This window comes from Strix aluco, chromosome 3 (genome assembly GCF_031877795.1).
Source record: "Strix aluco isolate bStrAlu1 chromosome 3, bStrAlu1.hap1, whole genome shotgun sequence".
Classification (NCBI taxonomy): domain Eukaryota; kingdom Metazoa; phylum Chordata; class Aves; order Strigiformes; family Strigidae; genus Strix; species Strix aluco.
In genome coordinates this window covers 58,194,659-58,218,551 of record NC_133933.1, presented here as the reverse complement: position 1 = coordinate 58,218,551, position 23,893 = coordinate 58,194,659, and the positions used below count along the sequence as shown (strand labels likewise).

At 40.9% G+C, this 23,893-nt stretch overlaps 1 protein-coding gene across 1 annotated transcript; it reads right to left on the bottom strand.

Annotated features, from left to right (window-relative positions):
- Nucleotides 1-252: 252 nt before the first annotated feature.
- Nucleotides 253-21,753, bottom strand: RAB32 (RAB32, member RAS oncogene family). The gene is made up of 3 exons (XM_074818700.1): nt 21,323-21,753; nt 4,265-4,542; nt 253-1,837 (listed from the first exon to the last, which is right to left on the bottom strand). Exons 1-3 carry the CDS (start codon nt 21,549-21,551, stop codon nt 1,688-1,690), a joined length of 657 nt encoding a protein of 218 aa, XP_074674801.1. The 5' UTR covers nt 21,552-21,753; the 3' UTR covers nt 253-1,687.
- Between the last annotated feature and the right edge of the window lie 2,140 nt (nt 21,754-23,893).

The window sequence follows — 23,893 nt, the reverse complement described above, 5'->3', positions numbered from 1 at the left end:
CTTGTAGTTTTCATCCTCTGGCTGGATCAGATTTCCTGACCAGCCCACCAGTCTCAAACACAGCAATGCTCCCTCCAAGGAACAGGAATGAAGTTTGTAGCACAAAGGAAGGCTAGCCATCTATTAAAGCTCTAACATAGCAGCTACCAGAAGATAAAGCTGTTTTCAAATGTCAGTGAGAGCATTTGTGTATAGAGTGGAACACATGATATGAAGATTCATTTGCTCAAAAGCATACACCAACAACATACATAAGATGCCCAAATACATTTATTTGCCTTTTAAAAAGTACATTACTCTTCAGAAAAAAAAGACAGCCTAGGAAATCTCAATACAGATTAAAGTATATCCAATCTGGCACATACTTCATATACTGATGTTTAAGTAGACATCAGCACCATCAAACCAAGCAAGATAAGACTTCTGAAGTCAGTAGCAATGAGGTACCAGGACAGAAGAAACCCTTAAAATAAAGAGGAGCTTCAAAGCCTTTCAGCCAAGCAGAGCCAGAGTTCCAGAACATATTCAAGAACCATGAAATCTCTAATCCTTTTGCTCTTCATTTGCTGCCAAAAATACATACAAGTTATAACAAGGAAACATAGGCATCTCAGCAAACAGAGTTACAAACTGGTAAACCAGTTCACCAGCTCCAAGTAATCAGAAGAGTGCAGCACTGTTCTAAAATTGAAGATAGAGCTGAGGAGGTGGGGGTGAGGGGGTGGGGTGTTTGATAGGCTAGCAAGAACCAGTTAAGCTATTTCCTTCAAGACCTCTCTCCTTCTTCATGGTATTCAGAACCATCTCAAGACAGAAGGAAAAAAACAGCAAGTTCATTATCACAGGACTAAGATATTTACTTTGCACTCTTGGTAAAGTTTTTAGTGTTAGTGCCTGAAGAAGTTACTAGATGTTTATTTCTGGATGTGCATATGGGTGAGGTTACCATAACTATGTGCCAGCAGTACAACTCTATTCATTAATGTGTTTCATATGTAAAGTATAAGCTGAAAATATTCTGCCTTAAGTGGCTAGAGGTGCATTTTTGTTAGTATTTCTATAACCATGTTAAGTACCATTTACCCATCTTGTTCTTACTCAGTGGTAAAAGCCATCTACTTCACCCAGTCCTAGTGAACATACTAAGAAAGATACCTCCCATCTGTCATTGACCCCTTCAAGATTTCTGGGATGTCTTGATCCAGGAGAACTAGCAATGAGACAGATCCTTATGGTGGGGGATAATAAATAGGGACAAAAATGTAGGTGAGAAGGCTGAAGTGGGACATTACTGGTGACAAAGGAAAAGTTTAAAGGTGCAAGTGTCTGTTCAGCTAAAACCATGATGACTGAGTCCTATTTGGAATATAGCATATGTCCTAGAAGCAAACTAGACACTGAATGTTATCTTTGTTCCTTTTTAGGAGTGTAAACACTACCTCCTTATGTTCTCAAGTAAGAAGACACTAATCAGACTTAGGTGTAGTCACTCAGGCAAGTGGAGCGGTAACTTACAAGATACTCAGTTTCATGCTAAACAAGAATATGTAAACACCCACAAGAATCACCTATTCAGATAATACCAGACACCCCATATGGATTGTCACAACGCAGCACCATAGCAGCAGTTTGATTTAAGGAACAGTCTTGCTGCTCATCCCATCACATTTACTGAACAGCGATAGCATTAGCAGCATTGTGATTTACTCTCTGCTTTCAATGGGTCTAGGTCCAGTTTTGGTTTCCCCACATCATTCTCTTCATTAGGAAAGGTTTTGTAGTTGGCAAGGATGTTTTCCACCAAGAATCGAGCAGCTTCATCTATGTTGATGTTGTCCTAAAAATGTTGAAAGCAAGGAAGTCAGTGATTTTGAAACAGTCACACATTCCTATTAGAAGCTGGCCAAATACAAAACTCTTCTACAGTCTCATCAGCCTGACACAAACAGCTTAGATGCATCAGGTCATTGCTCATACACTTGCTTTTTTCAAAAGTTACCAGAAAGGTTTGAGACAAATTTATTCACCCATATTACAAATAGCATACTTTGACTTCAATCTTGTAGGCAGTTGGTGTAAAAGTGTCACCTGCGTTTGGAATACTCAACAAAAGCCAAAATGCATTTCTGCATCAGGAAAGATAATAGGCAATTACAGTGTTCATAGTAGTGTTCTACCTTTTGGGGCCTTTTTCTGCTTCTGATGCACTTATGTAAAAGGACCTTTTCCATCAGCCTCAAAACCCCAGCTAAATCCAGGTGCCTCATCTAGCCACTCTACATTTGCTTGTGCATGCTTTGAAAAGTACCTCCACATACATACTTAAGGTGGTGTGTATGCAGGATACCCTGATGAAATACATCTCTAGGTATCTCAGCTACTGATAGGCCAAGCTGGCCAGTGCCAAGGGGCCTTTGGCCACAGCTTTGACCTGGTTGGTCCACCTATTGACTCACCACAGGGCTGCCACATTTGGAATTGCTCATCCTTGGTTCCAAAGGAAATACCACCCCAGAACGCTCTGCCTCTGTAACTGTAGATCTAAACTCTACACAAGAAAGGTTAGATCATGAGATCATTCGACCCATCACTACTGGATTTTACAAGCTTGTGACTGTTAGCCACAAACTGCTTTTGGCAGTTTGCAGATAGGAACTTTTCACTGCCCAGAGTGAAGGAGGATTCTCCTCATTTTAGTGTAAGGATGTTCATAAGATATTTCTATGAGTATTTATACTCTCTGCAGTTTTTGCCTTTAATATTCCCCCTAATCCACAGGGAGTGGGACCTATACTACTGATGAGTAGACTGAAGATTCAAGTATCAGTTCCAGCAGAAAAGCAAAACCAGATTATCAGGATATATAAGTGAGCAGGATTTAAAACCATAAACTGATTTGTTATGCTTAGAAAACAAAAAAGCTGTCCTGAATTTTTGCTAAGCTATTTTAACTACACCTCTTCAGAGTCCTGAACAAGTCAATAACTGAACTAGGACTAATACTGTCTGGACTTTTCTGCACCAAGAACCTTGTTTTACGTTGTCATGTCTTAAATGCCACCTAAAATGTAAGTCACTACACTTCCACGTTAGGTCATATTCCAGTGTTGCTTGCATTTATTTTTAACCCACATTGAAATTTATACATAACAGTGTTACAGGCAGGTAAAACTTCAGGGAAGACATAACCCAAAGCAGAATCTTGGCAGTTTTTGAGTATAGAGAGTCTTAAAATGTGAAGGGTTCAGTAACAGAAGGGTGGGTTTGGGAATTATTTGTTCAAATACAAATAATTAGCTAATGTAACTGATTCCTGTCTGTGTACCCTTCTTCCTTACTTTAAAGTGATCAGGCAGAAGCTTGTTACTTTATTTCTTACATTCCTCTTACAGACTTTTTTCTTTAAATGGTTGTTTTGTGCCAGTTCATCAGCAGCAGTTAAAGGAAGTAGACAAGCCAAGGGAAAAGAGGGACCTTGAGGTTTAGCTTACCGTATAAAGTAGTTGAGCCAGACCGGTAATTTGGTCTGTCAACCACATTGTCTTCATCTAGAGGAACCTTTCATTTTAAGAATCAATTGAGTTTTAAGGAACTGCTGAATTTCACTTCACTAAGCTACTACAAGCTTATCTGTACATTGACCAAGTCTGTAGACTAAAAGTACAACATACGAAGTTACTTAAAGTTATCTGTTTGAATAAAGCATCTGTCTGTCTTATCTTGTTACTATACAGAACAATTTGTTTTTCTTCAGTCTTGACACTGCCTGATAAAATAGAAAAGTGCTTTAGTGACATTATCATCTGGGCAGGTAGTAACAAGTAGGCAAATAGCTTGTTCACTTTTAGAGTCTTACCACGTCCTAGTTGCAACAGTGAAGACAGAAGGTGCAATTTAAAAACCTGCACCTAAAGATTACTTGTATCTTTTGGATAGTTTGATCAGCGTTTAGGAGTATTAACACCTAAAGAATGACTCTGATCCTGATGCATGCAAGATGAAAAAATACTTAAACTCAGTTAATCAAGGTTTCCAGTTAGTTTCAAGGTTCTCCAAATTTAAGCTGCAGTTCTAATCTAAACCAACTATGCTGCAAGTCTCATGGGAGTGAGCTAGCCTGCACCCCACTTCCCACTTTTGCTGTACACTGGAGACTTGACTATCATTTTCTCTACTTGATAATTTTATTCCCCACATGACTATATTCATCCATTCTTATGCCAATACTTAGAAGAGTTAAAACATGTTTTTTCTTTATGCTCACCTTGGCAGATGTTTCAAACCAGCCAACAAAGCCACCTTCTCTGCAGAACTGGTCCATTTGAGAGGGATTCTGGCTGCCATCTTTCTTTTGGTCACACTTGTTTGCAAGAAGAACAGCAGGGATGGGGCTGCCATTGGGAAGTAGTACTTTACTGTCCAAATCATGCTTCCATTTTGAAACAGCCTCAAAAGTGGAGCCTCTTGTGACATCGAAGACCACAAAAGCACCAACTGCCTCTTTGTAGTATACTCTGGTCATATTTCCAAAGCGCTCCTGGCCTGAAAGAGAGGACAGTGACAGAGTATATTATTTTAGTAGGCAATGTAAATGGACTTCTGTACCAGGTTAGTACATACGAGTTTGGCATTCAGGTCTAGTCACCTAGGTCATATGACATTGCCTCTTCTATCCTATATGGAAGTTCACTGTAACAGCCATTGTGTATATTATACATGACAATTAGGATGTTAAAAGCAGTTTACAATCCCAATTACCACTGATTTTTTTTTTTTTTACTTATTTGTTGAATAGTGTTCTTTGAGAAGTAATGCCTAAAAACACCACCAGCACAGCTATACACAAATCATTCTTTCATCAAAAGAGATTCTGCAAGATTTAGATATAAATCTAGTTACTTGAGCTAGAGACTTAAGCAAACTCAGCTTTTTTCTGAAGGGTGAGCAACAAGGGTTTCTACAAGCTCCAAGGCCAAGAGCCTTCAAAGCATCTGTCCTTGTTTCAGCTGGGATAGAGTTAATTTTCTTCCTAGTAGCTGGTACAGTGCTGTGTTTTGGATTTGAGAATAATGTTGATAACACAGTGATGTTTCAGTTGTCACTAAGCAGTGTTTACACTAGGTCAAGGACTTTTCAGCTTCTCACCCCACCAGTGAGTAGGCTGGGGGGGGGAGGGGTGGGCAGGCACAAGAAGCTGGGAGGAGGCACAGCCAGGACAGCTGACTGCAGCTGGCCAAAGGGATATTCCATACCATATGACATCATGCTTAGTATATAAACTAGTCGATGCTTAGCATATAAAATAGGAGGAAAGCTGGCTGGAGGCTGCTGCTCAGGAACTGGCTGGGCATCAGTCAGCAGGTGGTGAGCAATTGCATTGTGTATCACTTGTTTTTCATAATCTAATTCTTTTATCATTATTCATATTTCCCCTTCCTTCTCTGTCCTATTAAAGAGTCTTTATCTCAACTCATGAATTTTACTTTTTTTAAATTCTCTCCCCTGTCCCACTGCAGGGGCATGAGTGAGCGGTGTTTAGCTGCCTGCCAAGTTAAACCATGACAGCATCTTCTGAAGAAGTCTCCTGTATTACTGATTTTTCCTTAGGGACAAGCTCAAAAGGAGCTAGTTTAACACTTTGAGCTAAACCTGTTATGTTTGACTTTATCTTCTAGGGCTAAGACCTTCTCTGCAATAATTTCCAACTATAGGAATTCTACAGCAATCCCAGGATTTGAAACAAAATTATCAGAATAGTTAAAGTACAATTATTCACAACAAAATTCCCGGAGAAAAACCAATGGTCAGCAAGCATAGTAAACTAAAAAAGCCTTTTTTATTAAGCAGCTATTCTAGTCTGTATACTTGAAATGTAGAAGTGCCAGTTCAGCTCTTCTGTTTGGAAGGTCAGACCATCATGCTGTGTTTGTACTCAAGTGCACATACCAGTGTCATGTTGCTTGCTACTAAAATAGCTTTCTGCTTTGTTCAGAAGGCTTCACTGGGAAAAGTAGGCCTTGCACTTTATAGTTTAGTTTTACAGTGTGTCATCACTTCAGCTCTTAACATTTAATGCATATGCAGTTTTAGAATAGAGAAAGTAAGAATTTTAATTGGAAACAGTTGTCCTCTGTTTATAAACATTCAAGTCCACCTTGGATTAGCAAGGACAAACATTTACAAGTAGAACTGGGTATTATCTTCTCAAGAAGAGCCAGAAAGTCGTTAGGTAAAGGAACTTGACAGGGATCCTGTTCAACAGCATGCTTTTCTAGCTCAATTGCTTCATTTTAATGTCAGTACTTCAGTGTACCGATTAACTGATTCCCTATAGACATTTTCAGAAAAGCAGCTGTTAGAATTGCCCAAAAGCAGCAGCAGCTACAGTGAAGTTCCAGAGAACTATAAAGCTGACTTGATTTCTGGCTGTTCAACTTTAAAGTATGATGCTGCATAAAACAGCATCACTAGCCAGCATATTCTGAGAGGTGGAAATTAGACATTAATTTCTTCACTACCAGCTCATTATCCCCTGTGTGAGAACAATGACCATGCAAGAGAGAAGCTCTTCCCTCCATATTCAAAGCTCAAGTTTTGAAGCAGCATTTATGCCAGGGACTTTAAGGCCAACAAGGCAGGCACCAAGCCTGCATCTCAGTGACTACAAATTGTTGTACCACATGTCCACTGTCTTCATGAATCAAATACCATTAGGAAAAAGTTTGGCCAGAAGTCTTTTACTACTTCTATAGATCAATTGTGTCACATCTAAAGAAGGTTTATCTTTAGATTGTGAGGATTTGGGGGTTTTGTGGGGGTTTTTTGTTTGAGTTTTTGTTGTTTGGGTTTTTTGTGGGTTTTTTTTTAATTTAAAAATGGAGCTCCACAGGGTCAAATTCAGTTATATTACACCACCACACAAGCTGTAAGGAGCTTCTCAGCTTTGCCATTTGTTTAGCCAGTCTCGCCATCGATTCCTCTTACACAGAAATGCCTCTGACTGTGCTAAAGCACCAAGTCTTATCTCCAATTCAGGCAGTATACCCCTTCACATAGGGACAGACCCACAAACCAGTGTAATCTCAAGGTCTACAGTGCTCTGTACCAACCTCAGTCTTCTACAGAAAGATTTCTTCATCTTGGCCCCAAAACAGTCTAGAAGTAAATGCTACTTGCTGTTATTTACATGAGACTGCAAGTGATTCTGAAGTAGTGAGGGGAACAGTCCCATTAGTCCTCTCTATTCAATTGCTGGAGATCTGTGGGGATTTCAGTATTTTTTTAATTAAGGCTATAAGTTTTTTCCAAATACCCGATGGACATTTACATAATAAAATTAAGTTGTATTGATTAGTTGCAGAAAGGGTTGCTAGACTGTTACCAGCAAGGAGTAGAGACAACATAATCACTACATATGAAAACTAAGTTATTTGGGAATTGCAGAAAAGGTTATCAGGCAGTTATCATTTCTCAGATAGCTGTGCATGCTCTAGGTAAACATGGCTGTGATCAGTTACCACAGTGAAGGACATGACCATTGACTGAATTCCTTCCTGTCTACTGCCCTCCCACCCAAAAAGCTTTAAAGAATAGTTAGCAAGAAGGCCATACTAGCCTCCTATAGCAATAACCCTAGCTGAAACCTGTATAACACAGTGCATTTAAGGTGTACAAAAGAGACTGAATTAGTACAGCATCATATATAGCTTCTAAAGAAAATAAAGTTACAAAATATATATCATAACCAAACTTGAAGAGTTCTAACCACAATCAAATGCTTTTTCTTATAGAAATAACATGGGGCCTAGCCTTGGCCAGAAAGTCTGATCACTCAGATAAGTTTGTCAACTCCATTTCCAAGAGAATTCCCATCATCTTACTGTAGTCAGTCTTCTCTATCAACCTAGGCCCATGTCTTATATATAATGAGCTGGAGAGCTGCATTGACTGGTAATCAACCAAGATTGCCTGGCAGTTGGTTTCTTGACATTGGTGACTTCTCATGCCCCAATATCCCCCAGCCTACGTGAAGCTTCATACCATGCAGGCTCTTGCCAAATATACTATACCAGAAAGGCAACAATGGTCTTGTAGTGGAACAACAGACTAGCTGAATCCCCTCATGGGGTCCTGGCTAGGGGAGAAGCCACTGCAAGTGGGGTTGTGCTAACTGGAAGATTCAGGACCTCTGGAATAATGCAGAAGCCAATGTTAGCTTTGTACAGTAGCTTTTTTTGTGTGAGAAGACAGCAGTTCTGGTAGGAATGTAAGCCTGCACTGAACTGTACTTTACTTTGTACTCTATAGCAGTCACTTAGAAAGCATGGGCTTCAGCTGCCAGGAACAATCATTCAAGTATTTTTAGCTGGCTTTATTGATAGAAGTTGAAGTTTTTGCTCTTACAGTACAAATTTTAGATTAAAAAAACATTAATACATACTCTTTTTGTGATTTAAATTTGGGCAAAAGTAGACAAACCGATGCATATATCAACATAGAAGTTTCTATCTTATTAGATTTAAGCTTTACATTAGGAGGATTTGATACCCCTTACCCCTAAACACACACAAGCTCAACACCACTATAGTATTAGAGATTAATGCCTTTTCATAGGTCAAATACAGTCCAGTATGAGTGCTGCCCTTCTCTAAAGTAGCCCAAACTCCAAAACAGTTTGTTACACAGAGCTGCTTTTACCTCTAGAATTCATATATACTAACAATAAACCTGACCCGTGTATTAGCTTACAGCTGCTCTTCTGTCCTGTCTGGAGGCCTAACGAGAATGGTTATATCATTTTTATTCTATAGAAAGAAGACAGAAGCAACAACACATGGCCTGCCTAAGAGGTAAGAATTTTGTTGGGGTAAAAGGTATATGGCATGAGGCAGGAAGACAATTCAGTATAAACCGAGTAGACTTTCTTTATAATCCTGTTATTACTGACAATGCACATACTGAGCTTCTTGTAGGGAATTCAGAGCATTCTAGACAGCCTTTTGAAAATTTAACAGGACTTTCAGGCAAAGCTTTTTGCAAGTGCTTTTTCTGTTTGCAAAAAAACCTCACAGAAAAAGCAAACTGTAGAATATACTAGTCCTCCAAAGTCTGGAGTCTGAACATCATTCTCCATGTTATTAAAACTAAATTACTCAATTTTTGCCATGCTCAGTTCAGCCAGGGATTTGTCATTCCCTTTCCTAAGTCCAGCAGAATTTTTGCTGTAGTCATTTCACCATGTGCAAGACTAGTGTTGAGCAGTGCAGAAAGTGAATCATAACCCCAGAGGGGAAGAAGGCTAAAAGTGATCAGATGAAACTAGACTTAAAATCTCCAGTGTGTATAACCATGGAAGGAAGGGGACATGAAGATAAATACTTGCTTACTACAGCAGTAAGGAAAGGACATCATAGGATTAATTATTCTGATAGGTCTAGTGCCTTGACATAAACCTGATGGTACCACAAAGGTATACTTTCTCTGTGTTTTAGGGGTTCAGGTGTAGATGAGGAGCTAAGCTACAGGGCAGTCATGGGGATCAGAGGTTTTTGTTTGGGGATATGGAAGTGGCTGCATGCAATGCAAAGTTCTTGCATTCTCTAACCACAAAGTTTTCACATCTAAATGACTCAGTACACATTGGCACCATATTTTCCAGTAATTGCAACAACATTAAGTGAAATACTTGCATAATGTCATGCATCAGGAACTAATACAGTTGCCAACAGCAGCATCACAGTAATTAAGTTTAGGTTAAAACTGAATCAGGGCTTGGGAGCTACTCTTGCTTCCCAACCTACATTGTAATAGGGATAAACTGTAAGCTAAAAACTACATGAAAAAAGTTATAGCCCCGTCTGACATTAGAAGCTTTATCTTTGTCCTTCACTGCAAAAGATGTTATCATAAGCTGCAGACAGTGCCAACCTTGCCTTGAAGTACATTTTAAAGAGTTTCTACAGCAATCTTTACCAGTGTAAGGAATAAACAAGTGTCCTGCTTATCACAGCAGTGTGACTCATCATTGTGGCAGTTCTTGCTTTTATTTAGCGGTAGATACTCTACACTCCTACCATTATTTCTGCTCTTAACACCTATGTGATTGGAATTGAGGCTAGAAAAAATCAAACTAAATGTACAAATGACTGCTGGATATGCATGATACTGAGTTTGTCAGGGTTCCTTCTCCCAGACTACTTATCATACCTAGAAGTCTTAATATGTAGTTTGTATGAACTAACAACAACTTATTCAAGGAGAGTGAAATGGCCTATCCAGAAGAAGCAAAAAAGCATAGCTGAGGAAGGTATGAGGGCAAGTTTTGGTTTACTTCTGTCAATACCAACAAGTTCCCTTACCTTGTAAAAATCTAAGCTGAGTCTTACCTGAAGCCATACAACTCAGAAACCAGAGTTGTCTTAGTTTCATTTAAGCTCTTAACATCTCATCAGGAGTGCTGATGGACAACTGGGCAAAGTTCTTCAAAGTTCTTCTCTTTCAGATGAGACTAACAGTTCTGTCATCCTCCAAAAATTGCATCATTAATGAGGAAGAGAAAGATGACCAAGGGTTATAAAAGCCTGACAACTGGAAGAATGATGGAACAAATAGCTTCTTTCATTGAAGTAATGTGAGTTCAAGTCATCTTTGGCAGGCTAATCAGCTTAATGGGTGGCCAGAGCTCAAAGTTTGATTTTAACAAGTTTGGCAGTTCCACATCAAATAATCTTAAACTATACATATATAGTCTAGACTACAGTCACCCCAAAGTCAAAGCACAACTAGCTGAAGAGTTTTATTCCAAAGTTGTTTGCTTTTAACTGGAAGACCATTTCAATGAAGTTTTGCAGTTTTTTCCTGGACCCAATAATACAGAGTTGTCAAGAGTCTGAAAACCAGCAAATACTCCTCAGTATATGAATAAAGCCAAGCAGCTCTTGCCAACATTGTCCTTCAGAATACTGAAACTCAGAGTTCAGTTAGTTTAAAAGGCAGTTTAAGTTCAACAGAAGGAAGGAATATACCACACAGGAAAGTTTAATCTATAAAACCAAGCCAAAAAAAAGCTATCCAGCAATACTGCAGTAGTGAAGAAAATGATCAAGAGACCTAGTGTATCAAATTGAGTGGGTTCAAAATGCACAGAAGTAGCATCCTGCTAGTGTTTGAGTTCTTCCTCTACCAACAGGTACTAGACACTGCAGCGAACTCAGGCATCACATGATTTTTATTAAGCTATAGTGAATGGTTGTAATAAATCAGTTGTAGTCTGGGAATACTTAAACATTCCCCTTCAGTTGTGAAAAGTTCTCAGATCAACTATTTACCATGACCACTAATAGTCAATTAGTCATGCCAAAATTCAAGAAGGGTCATTAGTGACAGTCAGACTATCTCTAATTTGACTGCCAACACCATAGTTCTTAGGTCCTTGCTATCAACTACTCTGACTTTATTGGCCACAGCGAGCAAGCACAGTGCCACTATTTAGGCTTCAATGCCAAACTCTACAAGTTAATCATTTCAGACAATTTCCAGGACCATGAGACATTTGTGCTTTTATTCAACCTCGATGGAAAAAAACCACAATTCAAGAGTAAGTGAAAACCCTTTTTTCAGTCTTCCTTCTGCCAAGGGAAGGCCTAACCTAAAAGCACTCTCCTCTGTTCCAGTTGTGCTGCTTTACAAAAGATTTTTCCCCAACTCCCTGAATTTCTAGGGTCAAGCTTTCACATACTAACATCAAGGATCATCTGAGTAGCAGCTCCTTATTTGCCATTCCAACTCCTAGTAAAGTTCACATCATTCAGTACAGTAGATTTAAGCTAAAGCACCATCCAAAACAGCTGGGCATGCAGTCCAATCCTCTCACTGAGTTAGAACCACTGTCACTTTTGAAACTCACCTAAGCCCTTTAGGAGCTGCAGACAAGAAGAGACTACACTCTGAATGCCTGTTGGTCCTACAGCTGGATGTTTGGCACAATACAGCAAATATCCAGAACTGCCCTGAGGATGCATCTCCCAGTTCTCCAGATATCTAGTGTACCTTTTATCACTACCAGGCTCAGGGGTGACTTGACTGAGGTTCCCTTTTAGTCAGATATATCAATATGTTACTGGCAAGCTACCACTGCTGACAGCATTCCCCCCTCTCCCCAAACCAGTGCAGCTTGTCCCAGAACTGTCTTACCCAATTAGATTGAATCTATTATTCAACAAGAAGTAGGTTAACCAAGTCACTATCAACATTACAGGACATGCTCAAGTGTGTCTACCTGCCTTTTCACAGGGGTAACAGTAGATTGAGAGCAGACAGACTCTGAGATTGTCAGTACTAGATGGCTCTCCACTCCCCAGTTACCCATTTAAGCTATTAAAAGCAAAAGTTACCACATGTTTAAACCACAGAGGTGTAGAACTATACTAGCAGCTTTAGCAAATATTAGAAACCTGTAAGAGTTGCATAAAGGCACATTTAGCCTGACTTACTTTCTACCATTGTGGAAGTAATATTTGGTATTTGTGGTTCTGGTGACAAACACCAAGAAGTTAAAAAGCAAGAACTACAAGACTATTATATCTTCCTGTATTAGGCAGTACTAGGAACAGTTTCACTATCTGCAGTTCTTACAGTTTCTAACAGACAAAAGCAGCCTCAGATGGTTTTAAGTGAATTGCCAGTGTCCTACCTTACTAAGGGTGGTATGGGAAGGTTAACTGACCACTGGACAGACCTCTTCCTAACAGTTACTGTCCCAAGCCCTCCAGAAGAACCGCCTTCAGGGGAAAAGGTAATCAGCCAGTTAATCCCTGTTCAACTGACTCCCACTTTACCATAAGAGATAACCTTTGATCCTCTGGTTATGTCTACATTAGAAAGTTGCAGGGTGCAGTTGAATCAGTTCTGTTGAATGAAACAGTGTCAGAGACCTGACATTCATGATATATACAATATGTATTAGAAACTCTGTAGTCATTGAAAAGTCACTGAAGAATATCAGTTCAGGTGGAGGAGTATTTTGATTGTTTAGATCATAACGAAGTGTTTCCACATGTTCTTAGAAGTCACTATTCCATTCTGAAATATTAGGAAGTAGCTTGCTCTAAAGTTTCATTGCACAAAGCCAGTTTCTAACCTAATAATTTGTTGGCTACTTTCAAAATCAGCAACTTGTCCTTCCATTCTGTTTGCTATTGTTATACTTTATTCTGAAGCAGGACAATCCAGTTCACCACCAGTGAAACAGCAAGAGCACTGAGGTACAACTGCTCAAAGTTAGACATCCGATTTCCATCAGGAATGCTGACCACATCTACCATCCTAATAGATGGGAAAAGCACACCATTCTCTTTCACAAAGACAGAAAGCCTTCCTCAAACATTGCACAGCTCTCACAGGGAATTTTACAGCAAGACTGATACACTTTATCACTGCCCATAGCCTTGGGCTAATCTAGTGATTTATGATTGACGAAACTTACTTTACCAGTTTACTATCTTGTCTTTAAGAAGTTTAGAGGTAATATCTTACACTTACAGTTCAACAGGCTTTGTCCAGCATCAAATGTATTGTATGTAAAAGTATGACAGTCATGTTTGTCTAAGAAAGTTTAACCTGTTTTTCTTGCATCTTTGCTAAACAGAAAATTAACAAGAGAGGAAGCCCATGACTAAGCACTAGATTTCCATGCCCAGAAAAGTAGACTTCAACCAAGCTAAATGATTTATAACTAGCTGTCAAATGCAGTATGTATGGAAAAACTTCTTGCATTACTATTCAGAAAATATTGACATAGTCCAATAAGTGCCAGCAACAGCATGAACTGTTACTTCCTACCTTGCTTTAAACTAGATTTACCCAAACAAGTAATCTGTCAGAGCTAAGCTATTTCATGCCTGACACCCTCTAATCCACCTCTTTTGGAGTGCTGCCATGCAGCCAGAGCCATACAGTGTACTTAACAGTGATGCTGCATGGCACTACAGCATTTCACAGCACACAGAAGAACAAGTCTAAAGTCAGTTTGTCTCAAGAACAACTTTATCACGAGACTGAAAAAATGTTAATCTCCAAAATGGTCAATGTGTCATGGCACATGTGTGTCATTGGAATTTTGTATCAAATAGCTGCCACTTTGCTCTACCCAGCACTCCAGCCTGGAAGCATTTAAAGAACAAGTTCCCTTAAGCTGTTTGCAGTAACTCAGAGGCTTTTTCATCTATTATGTGAAAAGCTGCTAAAATCAATACAATAAGGAATACTGGTTTTCATTTGCTGCTAATCTAGAAGCCACTGCTACTGAAAGTTTACTATGCTTTCCCTAGACAGAGTCAAGGTACTTATCTCTCAGTAAACTCTATAAACCCCTGAAATACCATCATTTTTCAAAGTATAGTCTTACTACCCCATCTACCTTTGTTCTGTGTCTCCATAGCCAGAGGAGAACCTTGAGCATCTAATGTTCTACCACAGGTAACTTGAGAAGCATGCTATGCTTTGTAGTCACTGCTTACTGCTGGTCATGCTAGCTTTAACACTTGCAAGAATTTCACTAGAGTTATTCCTATGCTTTCATGTGAAAATATAAATAGAAATTCCCTTACTGCAAATCATTTCTTTCTGACATGGCATATCACACTTCAAAACTTCTGAAGTGAGTATTTGGAGGAAACAGACTGCAAAAGCAAGGCATTGGTTACCACTGGAGTTCAAGGGAGGTATTTCCAACAGCTGTGAGGCTGAATCCCAGTGGCCTTGCTCACTACTGAAGGGAAGAATCTTATTTTATACATCATGCTGAAGCCTTTTTTGGCACCAGGCAGCTAAGATTACCCATCTTATGAAACGCAGGAAAGAAAATAATCAGTTGAGAACAACCCCTTTACAGCACTTGCCAACTCAAATTGTATTTGTGTACGTGCACTTCAGTGACACCCTGTCCTAATGTTCATGTAAAGAAAACCAAACTGGTAAGAGGCAAAGTGGAGATGTAAATAAGGTGAAGACACCAAGACTAAAGCTGAAACACTGATGCAAGGAGAGTTGATAAAGGTCAATTTACATTCACGTACAGTCCATACATTAAGAGAAAAGTGTGTATTTAATATTGTTTACATGAGGTTGTCTCTGAAGGGTAATGCACTTGTCAAACCAGCTTAATTTCTGACTACTTGAGTCAGTATTACATGAAGGGCAAGAATTTAGCCAATACTTGCCTCAAAAAAATCTTATGATCAATGCAAGTTGATAATTTCTGCAGAGATTTCTAGTTTGTTTTATAAACTGATGCAAAAATTAGTTATGTTGTACAAGATATACTATTTTTTCCTCCTGTCCGCTGTACTGAACATAACTTAGGTATTGTTTCCCTTTAAGGTAGCTTCCCCCCTGTCCATCTGATGAACACTCACCCATCCACCCTTTATTATCTATATCAGAGTGCTAGGGGAACATTTTCCTTGTAAACTTGTAGAAAGCATAAAGCTCCTGAGCAACTGCTGTGTGATATGAACCTTACCAATTTGAAAATAAGGCCGAAGCACCATATTGTGGAACACCATTCCATAGTGATTAAAAACTCAAGCACTAAGTGCTTTTCCATTGTTGACAGAAGTTAAGAGTACCTGCAAGATCAATACAGCAAGCTTTCTTTAAAGCCTGTACTAGATCAGGTGGTCTTCCAAGAGCACATCTTTAACCCCACTTCTTGTAGAACACCTAGAAATGCCTATGGAGAAACTCTAAGCTTATTTCCAAGACACTCAAAGAACATCTGCTTCAATTCTACCATTTAACTGAAAATTAACTGAACAGTCCTGTCTTGCATAATCAAAATTAACCATACTAAACTGCCTTACAACACCAGCTTCAAGACAGTATTTCCAATATGCTTATGGAATTCCATCAGCACACAGGCTTTAAGTTTAATTCAAGATAACATATATAGTACTTCAAGTTGCTATATAATATAGTCCTAAGCACAAGAACCTTCACCAATATGAATGATTCAGTACTGATAGGGCAAAAGAATTGCTTCGTCAGTAAGACCGATAACCATACCTTACTTGATAGCATTTCATAAAAAATTAAACAGGAGAATTCCAAAAAAGAATGCATGTTGAAATCCAGAGTCTATTCAGAGATGTCTGAAGGCTGGAGACACACCAAAAAGAAACAAGTTTAACACATTCAGTACTTATTTGGATACTTTGCTGTAAAGCTCCAAGCACAGCAAATCATTCTCAACTGAAAGCTCATAACTCTAATTCAGCTGTTCCGAAAGAGTCACAAGAAAGGACACCCACGCAAGATTTCCCACAGAGGGATAGTTTCTAGAAGGAAATACAGTACACCTTCAGTTCTGTTTCCTGCCTCTACTGCTTCTAAGATAGTGTTCAAAACCTCTCAACATGAGCAGGCTTTCTACTTTCTCCTCCTCAAACTTTATTAGCCAGTCTTGCATGTTTCCAGCCAACATCATCCTTAAGTAATTTTTCCTCACATGAGATTTATACTTAAATGTGTGTGAGCAGGAAGCATTCAGAAATCAGTCACAGGTCTTCCAAATCTTTTTGATCAGTCTGGAGACAATCACATAAAAGATTCTCCAACCCTGACTAGAAGTTCTCTGACCTGCCTCAGCTTCCACCTCTACATGAAGACAGCTGCTGCTGGAACCTCCATCACCACATGAACTAGGAAATAGCCTCAGATAACTTACCAGTTTCTGAAAAAGCTCTGAGCTCCAGGTTCTGCATCCATTTCTGATGCAGTTATTTATGTGCATGTTTTTCACTCATTAAGTATCTTTATAACACTGAGGGGAAAAAAAAAAAATCACAGGGGGACAGGTTATGCCTAGATTGTCTTGCCACCACCCTATGCTCACATGCACTAGGCACACAGCTAAGCAGGTTTTTTTTCATGGTTTCTTTGCAGGAGTTGCTGTTTTAATCCCTACAATGAGCTTCAAGATGTGTTGTGGGTAAGGACAAGTTGTTACAAGACCTTGACTACTTTTAGAGACTACTACCTCCAAGCTCTCCACACTTAGAAGAAACTCCTCTGAAAAGCAATTGAAGTACGTTCCTCCATGGCACAGAGCTATGTATGTATAGGAAATGGAGGAATTTTTCTGGTTGGCCCTATAGACTTTCAGGGATGCATGAACATCGCTTAAGGCTTAGTTAAGACTTTATTTAAAAAGAATAAAATCAGTCCATAATGCAAGAAACAAGTTAATGACCTGGTACACAGATGCAACTTGACGGTCTTCTGACATGTCAGTAGCACAAATGCTGACTGAGGAAAAACTGAAACATACTGCTGCTTGACACTATAAGGTTTTTCACATGGAAGTATACCATCTCACACACCAAAACAGCCTGAATGCCTTTGAAACTCAGCCACCAAAATACACAACAGTAGACAGTTATGTTCCACATACATAAAAATTCTAACATACAAAGAAATTCTAACACAGTCCTGAAAGAAGGGTGCTATTACACCAAAGTTAATTCAGAATCACTCAGTCAAAGCTTTAAAACCAAATTTGTCTATCATTTGTCATTAGTGACATTCTTCAGGAGAAGCCAAGCTCAAGTGGTCATCTATGACTTTTACCACCCCTGCCCTTCAGGAAGTTGCATGTTCATACAGGCTGATGTGAGTGATAATCAATATGATCATAAAGCAGCAGCTAACACTACTCAGTTGCTGGTCGTATGAGATCAGATCAAAAGTTTTTATGATACAGAAAATCCTTGAAGTGTTCTTTCAATTATATTTGACTGAGTTTCATCAATATGCTATATTCATCTCCTACACTACGTTGTGGTCAGTGCAGTATACTCACTAAAACAGCATGCTTGTCAAGTAGGAATCTCTAGCATATTGAAATAGACTTTAGAAGCATTTCCATATCATTAAGATTCCTTTGTTTTGTATCTCTTTAAAAGAGTGACTCACACCTTTCTCCTATTTATTTTGCCAATTATTTATGTCCTTTGATCAAGGGGGTTAACCTGGGTCTAACACTTTCAGAATTTATCCAGAAAGAGGTATTTATCATAACTCCACATGTCAAGATAAAAAACAAGAGTAATGCCTAAGGGCAGCTAAGGTTTAGAAGTTTTGCTCCTGTATGAACATGCATGTAATCCATTCAGCTTCTTTCAGAATACTTCATGCTGCAACTGACATAATTTGACAGTGACTGATCAGTTTTACTACCAAGGTTTTTCCATTTCCATTATTCAAGAAGCTACAACCTGTGCCTAAAAACTAAAATGCCTGAGTATTTCTGGAATACACAAGTTTAGGCACAATAGTACCCTTCTTCCTTCCCCTTTGATTCTGCTGCAGGAATTTAATTACTTTGTACCTTATAACATGAATGTTATTTTCACCAGGAAAAAAAGTATAGGCAGTGTAATACTGTCATGCTCTATTCAATAGAATTATCTAGTCACTAAAAAAAACCCTCAACGAGTACAAGAAATTGAAGTTACTCAGGAACCTACTACATTGCAATACACAGCACAACATTCATCATTTTGGCTGCATCACACCAGAAGTCAGCACAGTATCTGCATCTTTAGCTGATGACTGAACTACATGATTAGTTCTTATGACTGACTCAGGTACAGAATCTTAGACTGCAGCACCCAGATCTTTGAGGAAAGCTTTTTATGATGAAGTGTTAAGTACAAGCTTTGATCTAGTGAAAAATAACACGCCTTACTATGCTTAAGGGTTAGACTTCAATTCAGAAGCCTTTTTAAATGCATCATAATCAATTCAGAATACCAGCAGGGAAGTCACATGTAACATTACTTTACCATAAGATTTAGAACTCTCCAAGAGATCTAAAGCTGTTTGTCTGCATACACCAGCAGACAAAATTATCTACATGAGCTGTTGAAAGCCAGAAGACAGTTGGGCTGATGAGTTAAAAGGGAATGACTATCACATGCTCAGATACTTTGTTACACACTTCAGTAAAATGCTTTAGGGAATATGTGCTATGATTATATAGAAGCCAGCTTCAACCTGGTTCTCTAATAGTCTCTACATAAACCTGTTAAGATCCTCAGGTATTTAGAAATATTTGTGAATATAGGCATAGACAGCTGCAGAACACATTCCCAGGTCAAGGACTTCAGCAGTTTTAAGACCATGACACCCTTATGGATACTAAAATCCCCTTTATTTTAATGATTAACGCTTAACTGAGATGTTAAGTTCTATAGCAGTCTGAACTGCTACTCCCACACTGGCTAAGCACAGCTCAATCAAAAAATCCCTCAGAATCAGATTACTTCTCTTCTTGGTGTTTTTTTCTATTGGGGAAGGACCCCCAGCCCCTTGGAAACAATATAGCCTAAACTACTGGATTAGACATTAGAGTTTGGAGTGCAAATTGCAAAACAGTTTATCTTCCTTTTTCATTTTTGCTAGGGAAAGGTTAGTCAGGAGTTTCATATGGAAGTACACCACATTGTAAAATAGGAAAAATATTTCAGTGACAGGAAAAATTTTAATTCTTCAATCTATCAGCAATATTAGCACAAGCCTCTAGGGATTTATCAGCAGCTCTTAATGCAGTCTTCGCCTAGCAGTGTCCTAGAAACTGTAAGAGTAATAATCAAGACTGAAAGATATTGTCTTCTAGATCTTGAAATTAATGCATTGGTATATTGCTAGGACTTCCCATAATGTAAATTGGTTCTGTCCAAACTTTGTTACTAGTTAAGTTCCTGCCTAGCCTCTCGAAACAGATTGCTTTGTCAAAGCACACAGCCTCAGAAACCAAGGGCTGAGGAGAAGTTAAACGCAAGCGTGGCAGCCTGCCAAACCCCATGATAACTGACAGTCTCCCCTCTTCAATCTTTGGAACCCCACGCTTGCTAAAATATATCCAGAGTATTGCAGCAGCTTGTACCAATACTGTTAATTGATTTACAGAACGTTAAAACTGATTCATAAAAGCAACACAACAGAAGAAAAACTTGCCAACTTTGCTTGCTTTCCAGAACAGAAATTAGAAAAAATTTTAGTTTGCCCTGCAGGCCAGCAGCAGAAAGATCTATAGTGTGTTTCAGCATATGGCAGTAAGAAGCAGGCTTTTTAGTTTGAGGAATCATATTTGTAGGGTTTAAGATAACCTTTAGAGCAGAAAGGCCAGAAGCTGATGTACAGCTGGTCTGTCACTGGGTTACAGCAGCCACATGTTATGCTTCCTCTTTCCTGAGCTTCTACTTGATAGAGTTCATGGAAACAGTAACTACCAGTTGTTACCCTGTTTCTTCCAGTAGCATAAGTTTAAACACCAGCATTTGAGATAATTCTTTTTCATAGCCAAGGAGACATTCTGAATGTGGTAGGGAGCTGCACGTTAATACCTGGGCTGCACACAAAACTAGAAATGCAATACCAACTTCAGTTGATTAAGGAGTTGATGGGACAGACTTCTTATGAGACCACAACAAACCAGAGTTTGTTCTGTGGCATTTAACACTGCAGCATAAGCATAGTCAGCCATGATAGGTATACAGTTGGGGTCTTTAAAACAGTTAAAGAACAGTTTTGAATAATATATAGGAAAGTGACATGCAGTTTGCACAAGTGAACTGGGCTTTTCTTCTGTGTGCTCAAAGTACCTTTTTGATACACAAACCCATGATTTGTGTATAGAACTAAGCATAACACAAGTCCCACTCCCTCACTCCACATTTCAGGGACACAAATTACTTTAAAATTAAGTAGGTGACTCCAAACAAGCAAAGCTTGAGCAGACTCCCTTTGAGGACTATTTTAGCTATCTGAGCTACCTTTAAGCTGTAACATGTGCTTACTAAACATAACCTACTTGGAAAATATATTTATTTCCTCTAGTAGTGTTACAGAGCCATAACCACGAATGAATTTACGCAGCAGTCAGAACCAAGGCCACAAGTGCCTGGGCAGGCGGGTCAGGAGCAGTACGAGCAGGAGCCTCCGGGAGCCGGCAAGAAGAGCAAAGCAGCTTTGGGGACCGCTGTAAAACCTGGGCCAAGCCAAAAGCCCCACAACATCAGCTAACAGGAGCACACACAGCCTGTAAAAAGTCAAAAACTTCACCCCCACATTGAGACCTCCCTCTACTTACGCCTCAAACGCGGACAAGAGGGGCTGCAGGTAACAGGGGCAAGGAGAAAAACCAAAAGACGGACTTCTCGGTGGAAATACGCTTCCTCCGCAGAGGCCGGAGAGCCGAGTTCACAGGCCTCTGCCCACTCGGGGCTCACCCTGCAGAGAGACGCCCGCCCCCGGCCCGTACCTGCAATATCCCAGAGCTGCAGCCGCACCAGGGTCTTGCTGTCCCAGTTGATGACTTTGAGCGCAAAATCCACCCCGATGGTGGCCCGGTAGTGCTGGGAGAAAAGCTGGTGCACGTACCGCTTGATAATGCTGGTTTTCCCCACGCCCAGCTCCCCGATCACCAGCACCTTGAAGAGATGCTCCCGGCACTCAGGCGGGCCAGAGCCCGCTCCTCCCCCGCCGGCCATCCTCGGCCCTCCCGCGGAGCGGAGCGCAGCGCTGCGGGACCCGGCGGGACGCCGCGGGGAGGCCGGACTGCCGCGGCTCTCCCGCCTCTAAACTTTCCTCCCAGCCGACAACTTTCCTCCAACTTTCCCCAGACGGTTCCCCGCTGGGCCGGCCCACGCCGGGCGGGGAAGGAAAAGGGAGCGGGATAGAGGGAGGGAGGCGGGGGGGGGGGGGGGAAACCCCGCAACCACCTGACTGCAGTCACAGGACGCGGAAACTCCGCGGCCTTATAAAAGCCCGGGGGAGGGCGGCGGGGAGGGGCAGGGGGAGGGACCCGGCCCGCCCCGCCGCTGCGGGATACCGGGAGCAGGAGGGGTGGGGGGGTGGCGGCGGCGGCGGGATGGGGTCCCTGGGTACCCCCGCAGCTCCCTCGGCTCCTCGCCCGGCCGGGATGGGCTGTTGTGGGGCAGCCGGCGGCGGCGGGAGGCCGGCGCCCCGTCCCGCTCCCCGTCCCGCTCCCCCCGGGCGTGACGGCCGTGCCCCGGGGAGCGCCCGGGGGGGAGCGGGACGGGGCGCCGGCCGTAGCGGGAGCTGAGCGTTAAAAGGGGGCTCCCGCGGGGAAGTGTCAGCTCCCTGCCGGTGGCATCCTCCGCCCCCTTTTACTGGTAGCGGCAGCAAAGTTTTCTCTCGGTAAAAGTCTCGGGAGCGCCCCTGCCCTGAAAACACTCAGGTTTTCTTCCCTGCTCGGCAAAGCCAAGAGGTTCGTGGGGCAAAGGGGGCTTTATCGGGGTGTCTGCTGGTAGGAGCGCTCCAGTAACCTGCACTCGCACCCCCAGTCACCTCTCCATTACTGGGCTTGCTGTCTTGCCCAACTGGAGCCAGTTTAGGGCCCTGGGAGAGCAGGGTATTTGCGCCCAGGGCCACCTCCCTGTACTTGCACACCCTGCAATAAGGCCTGGAACCACACACCAGGGAAAGGGGGTGCTGGGCTCCAGGGAAGGGTGGTGCTGAGCTCACCTGTGCAAACAGGCCGAGGGCGGAGGCAGCAGCAGTGACGTGGCACAGGCCGTCATGCATAAAAGGCTCAGGTAACAGAGGATGAAATCACCGCCTCATCTGCAGGATTCCCGTCAAACACTGACAACCACATTTGGTTCCCTTCTGTTCTTAAATTAATCCAGTAAAATGTTTTTTATCACTCTGTGGTTGTTTCGAAAAATTCATTGGACGAAGCAGTAAATGAACAGACACATTGTTAGAACCCAACATAAAATAAGTTTCCTGTCCCTAGGACCATATAGTACCATGTGTGCAGATTGTAAGTGTTGGGGAAGAAACTGTCCTTGCTAACACACTCTCCAAATCACTCAACCCCAGGCATCAGTCCTTGCAATGAGAGGATGGAGTTGTGCAGCTGAGTGGTACTGTCTTGGTGCTGTATTGTTGAGCTATCATGTAAATTCCTTAATGGAGCTGTTTTGTACTGGAGAGCAATGAGGAACGATCAGAAAGGGAAATGTTACCTGACTGTCTACAGAGCATGAGTGCACACAAGTTAGGAGCCCAAGTGATGATGTGTGAAGGGATGCCTCCAACGGGAAACAAAGTAACAGTTAAAACATCTGGTAACTGACCTGCAAACAACCATCAATTGCTCCTCATTTTATAATGGTTTATTATATATACTAATTCCTTTGCTATGCTTTTAATTAGTGACTTGAGTAAAACAATCCAGACTCTCTTGGTTGTCATGCTTACTTCCACGTCACACAAAGCTGATGCATGCAATGTAAATGGACGTGGGTGAAGAAAATAGCTGTTTGGCAAAACGAGGCAAAAAAGCTAGGCTTCTTGGAGAAAAATCATATTTAGCAATTTTGGGTTAAATTTATTAATTTAAGCTGTCATGCTATATTAACTTCAATGCAATTGTTCTAATTAGTATTTACTTTTCAGCAGAAGTAATAACATCAGAATACAAACTAAGAGAAAACTGTTACTCAAAAATTAGATTTTTTTTTTTTTTGATGGAGGGTGTCACAGGTTCTCTGTCAAGAGATGCGATAGATAAGAAACATTGTCATTATTTGGGAGGTTGAAGATGATTTCAAGTACATGTACTTTAAGCACTATGGATTCTGGTAAACCTCTTTAGCTGTGTATAGACTGATAGTCTACCTGCATGCACAGCTATGGTCTGTTCAGATTGGGGATTTGGCTGGCATGCACTGAAGATCTCTCCTCACATAGGTGCCCAAGTTTCTCTCCTTCCCCTTGGGATGAAAATGCTCACATAAAGGTGTGACTGGGCTCTAATATGGATGCAGAAGCCTAGTTCCTTGGGCTTAGATGTACTCTTTGT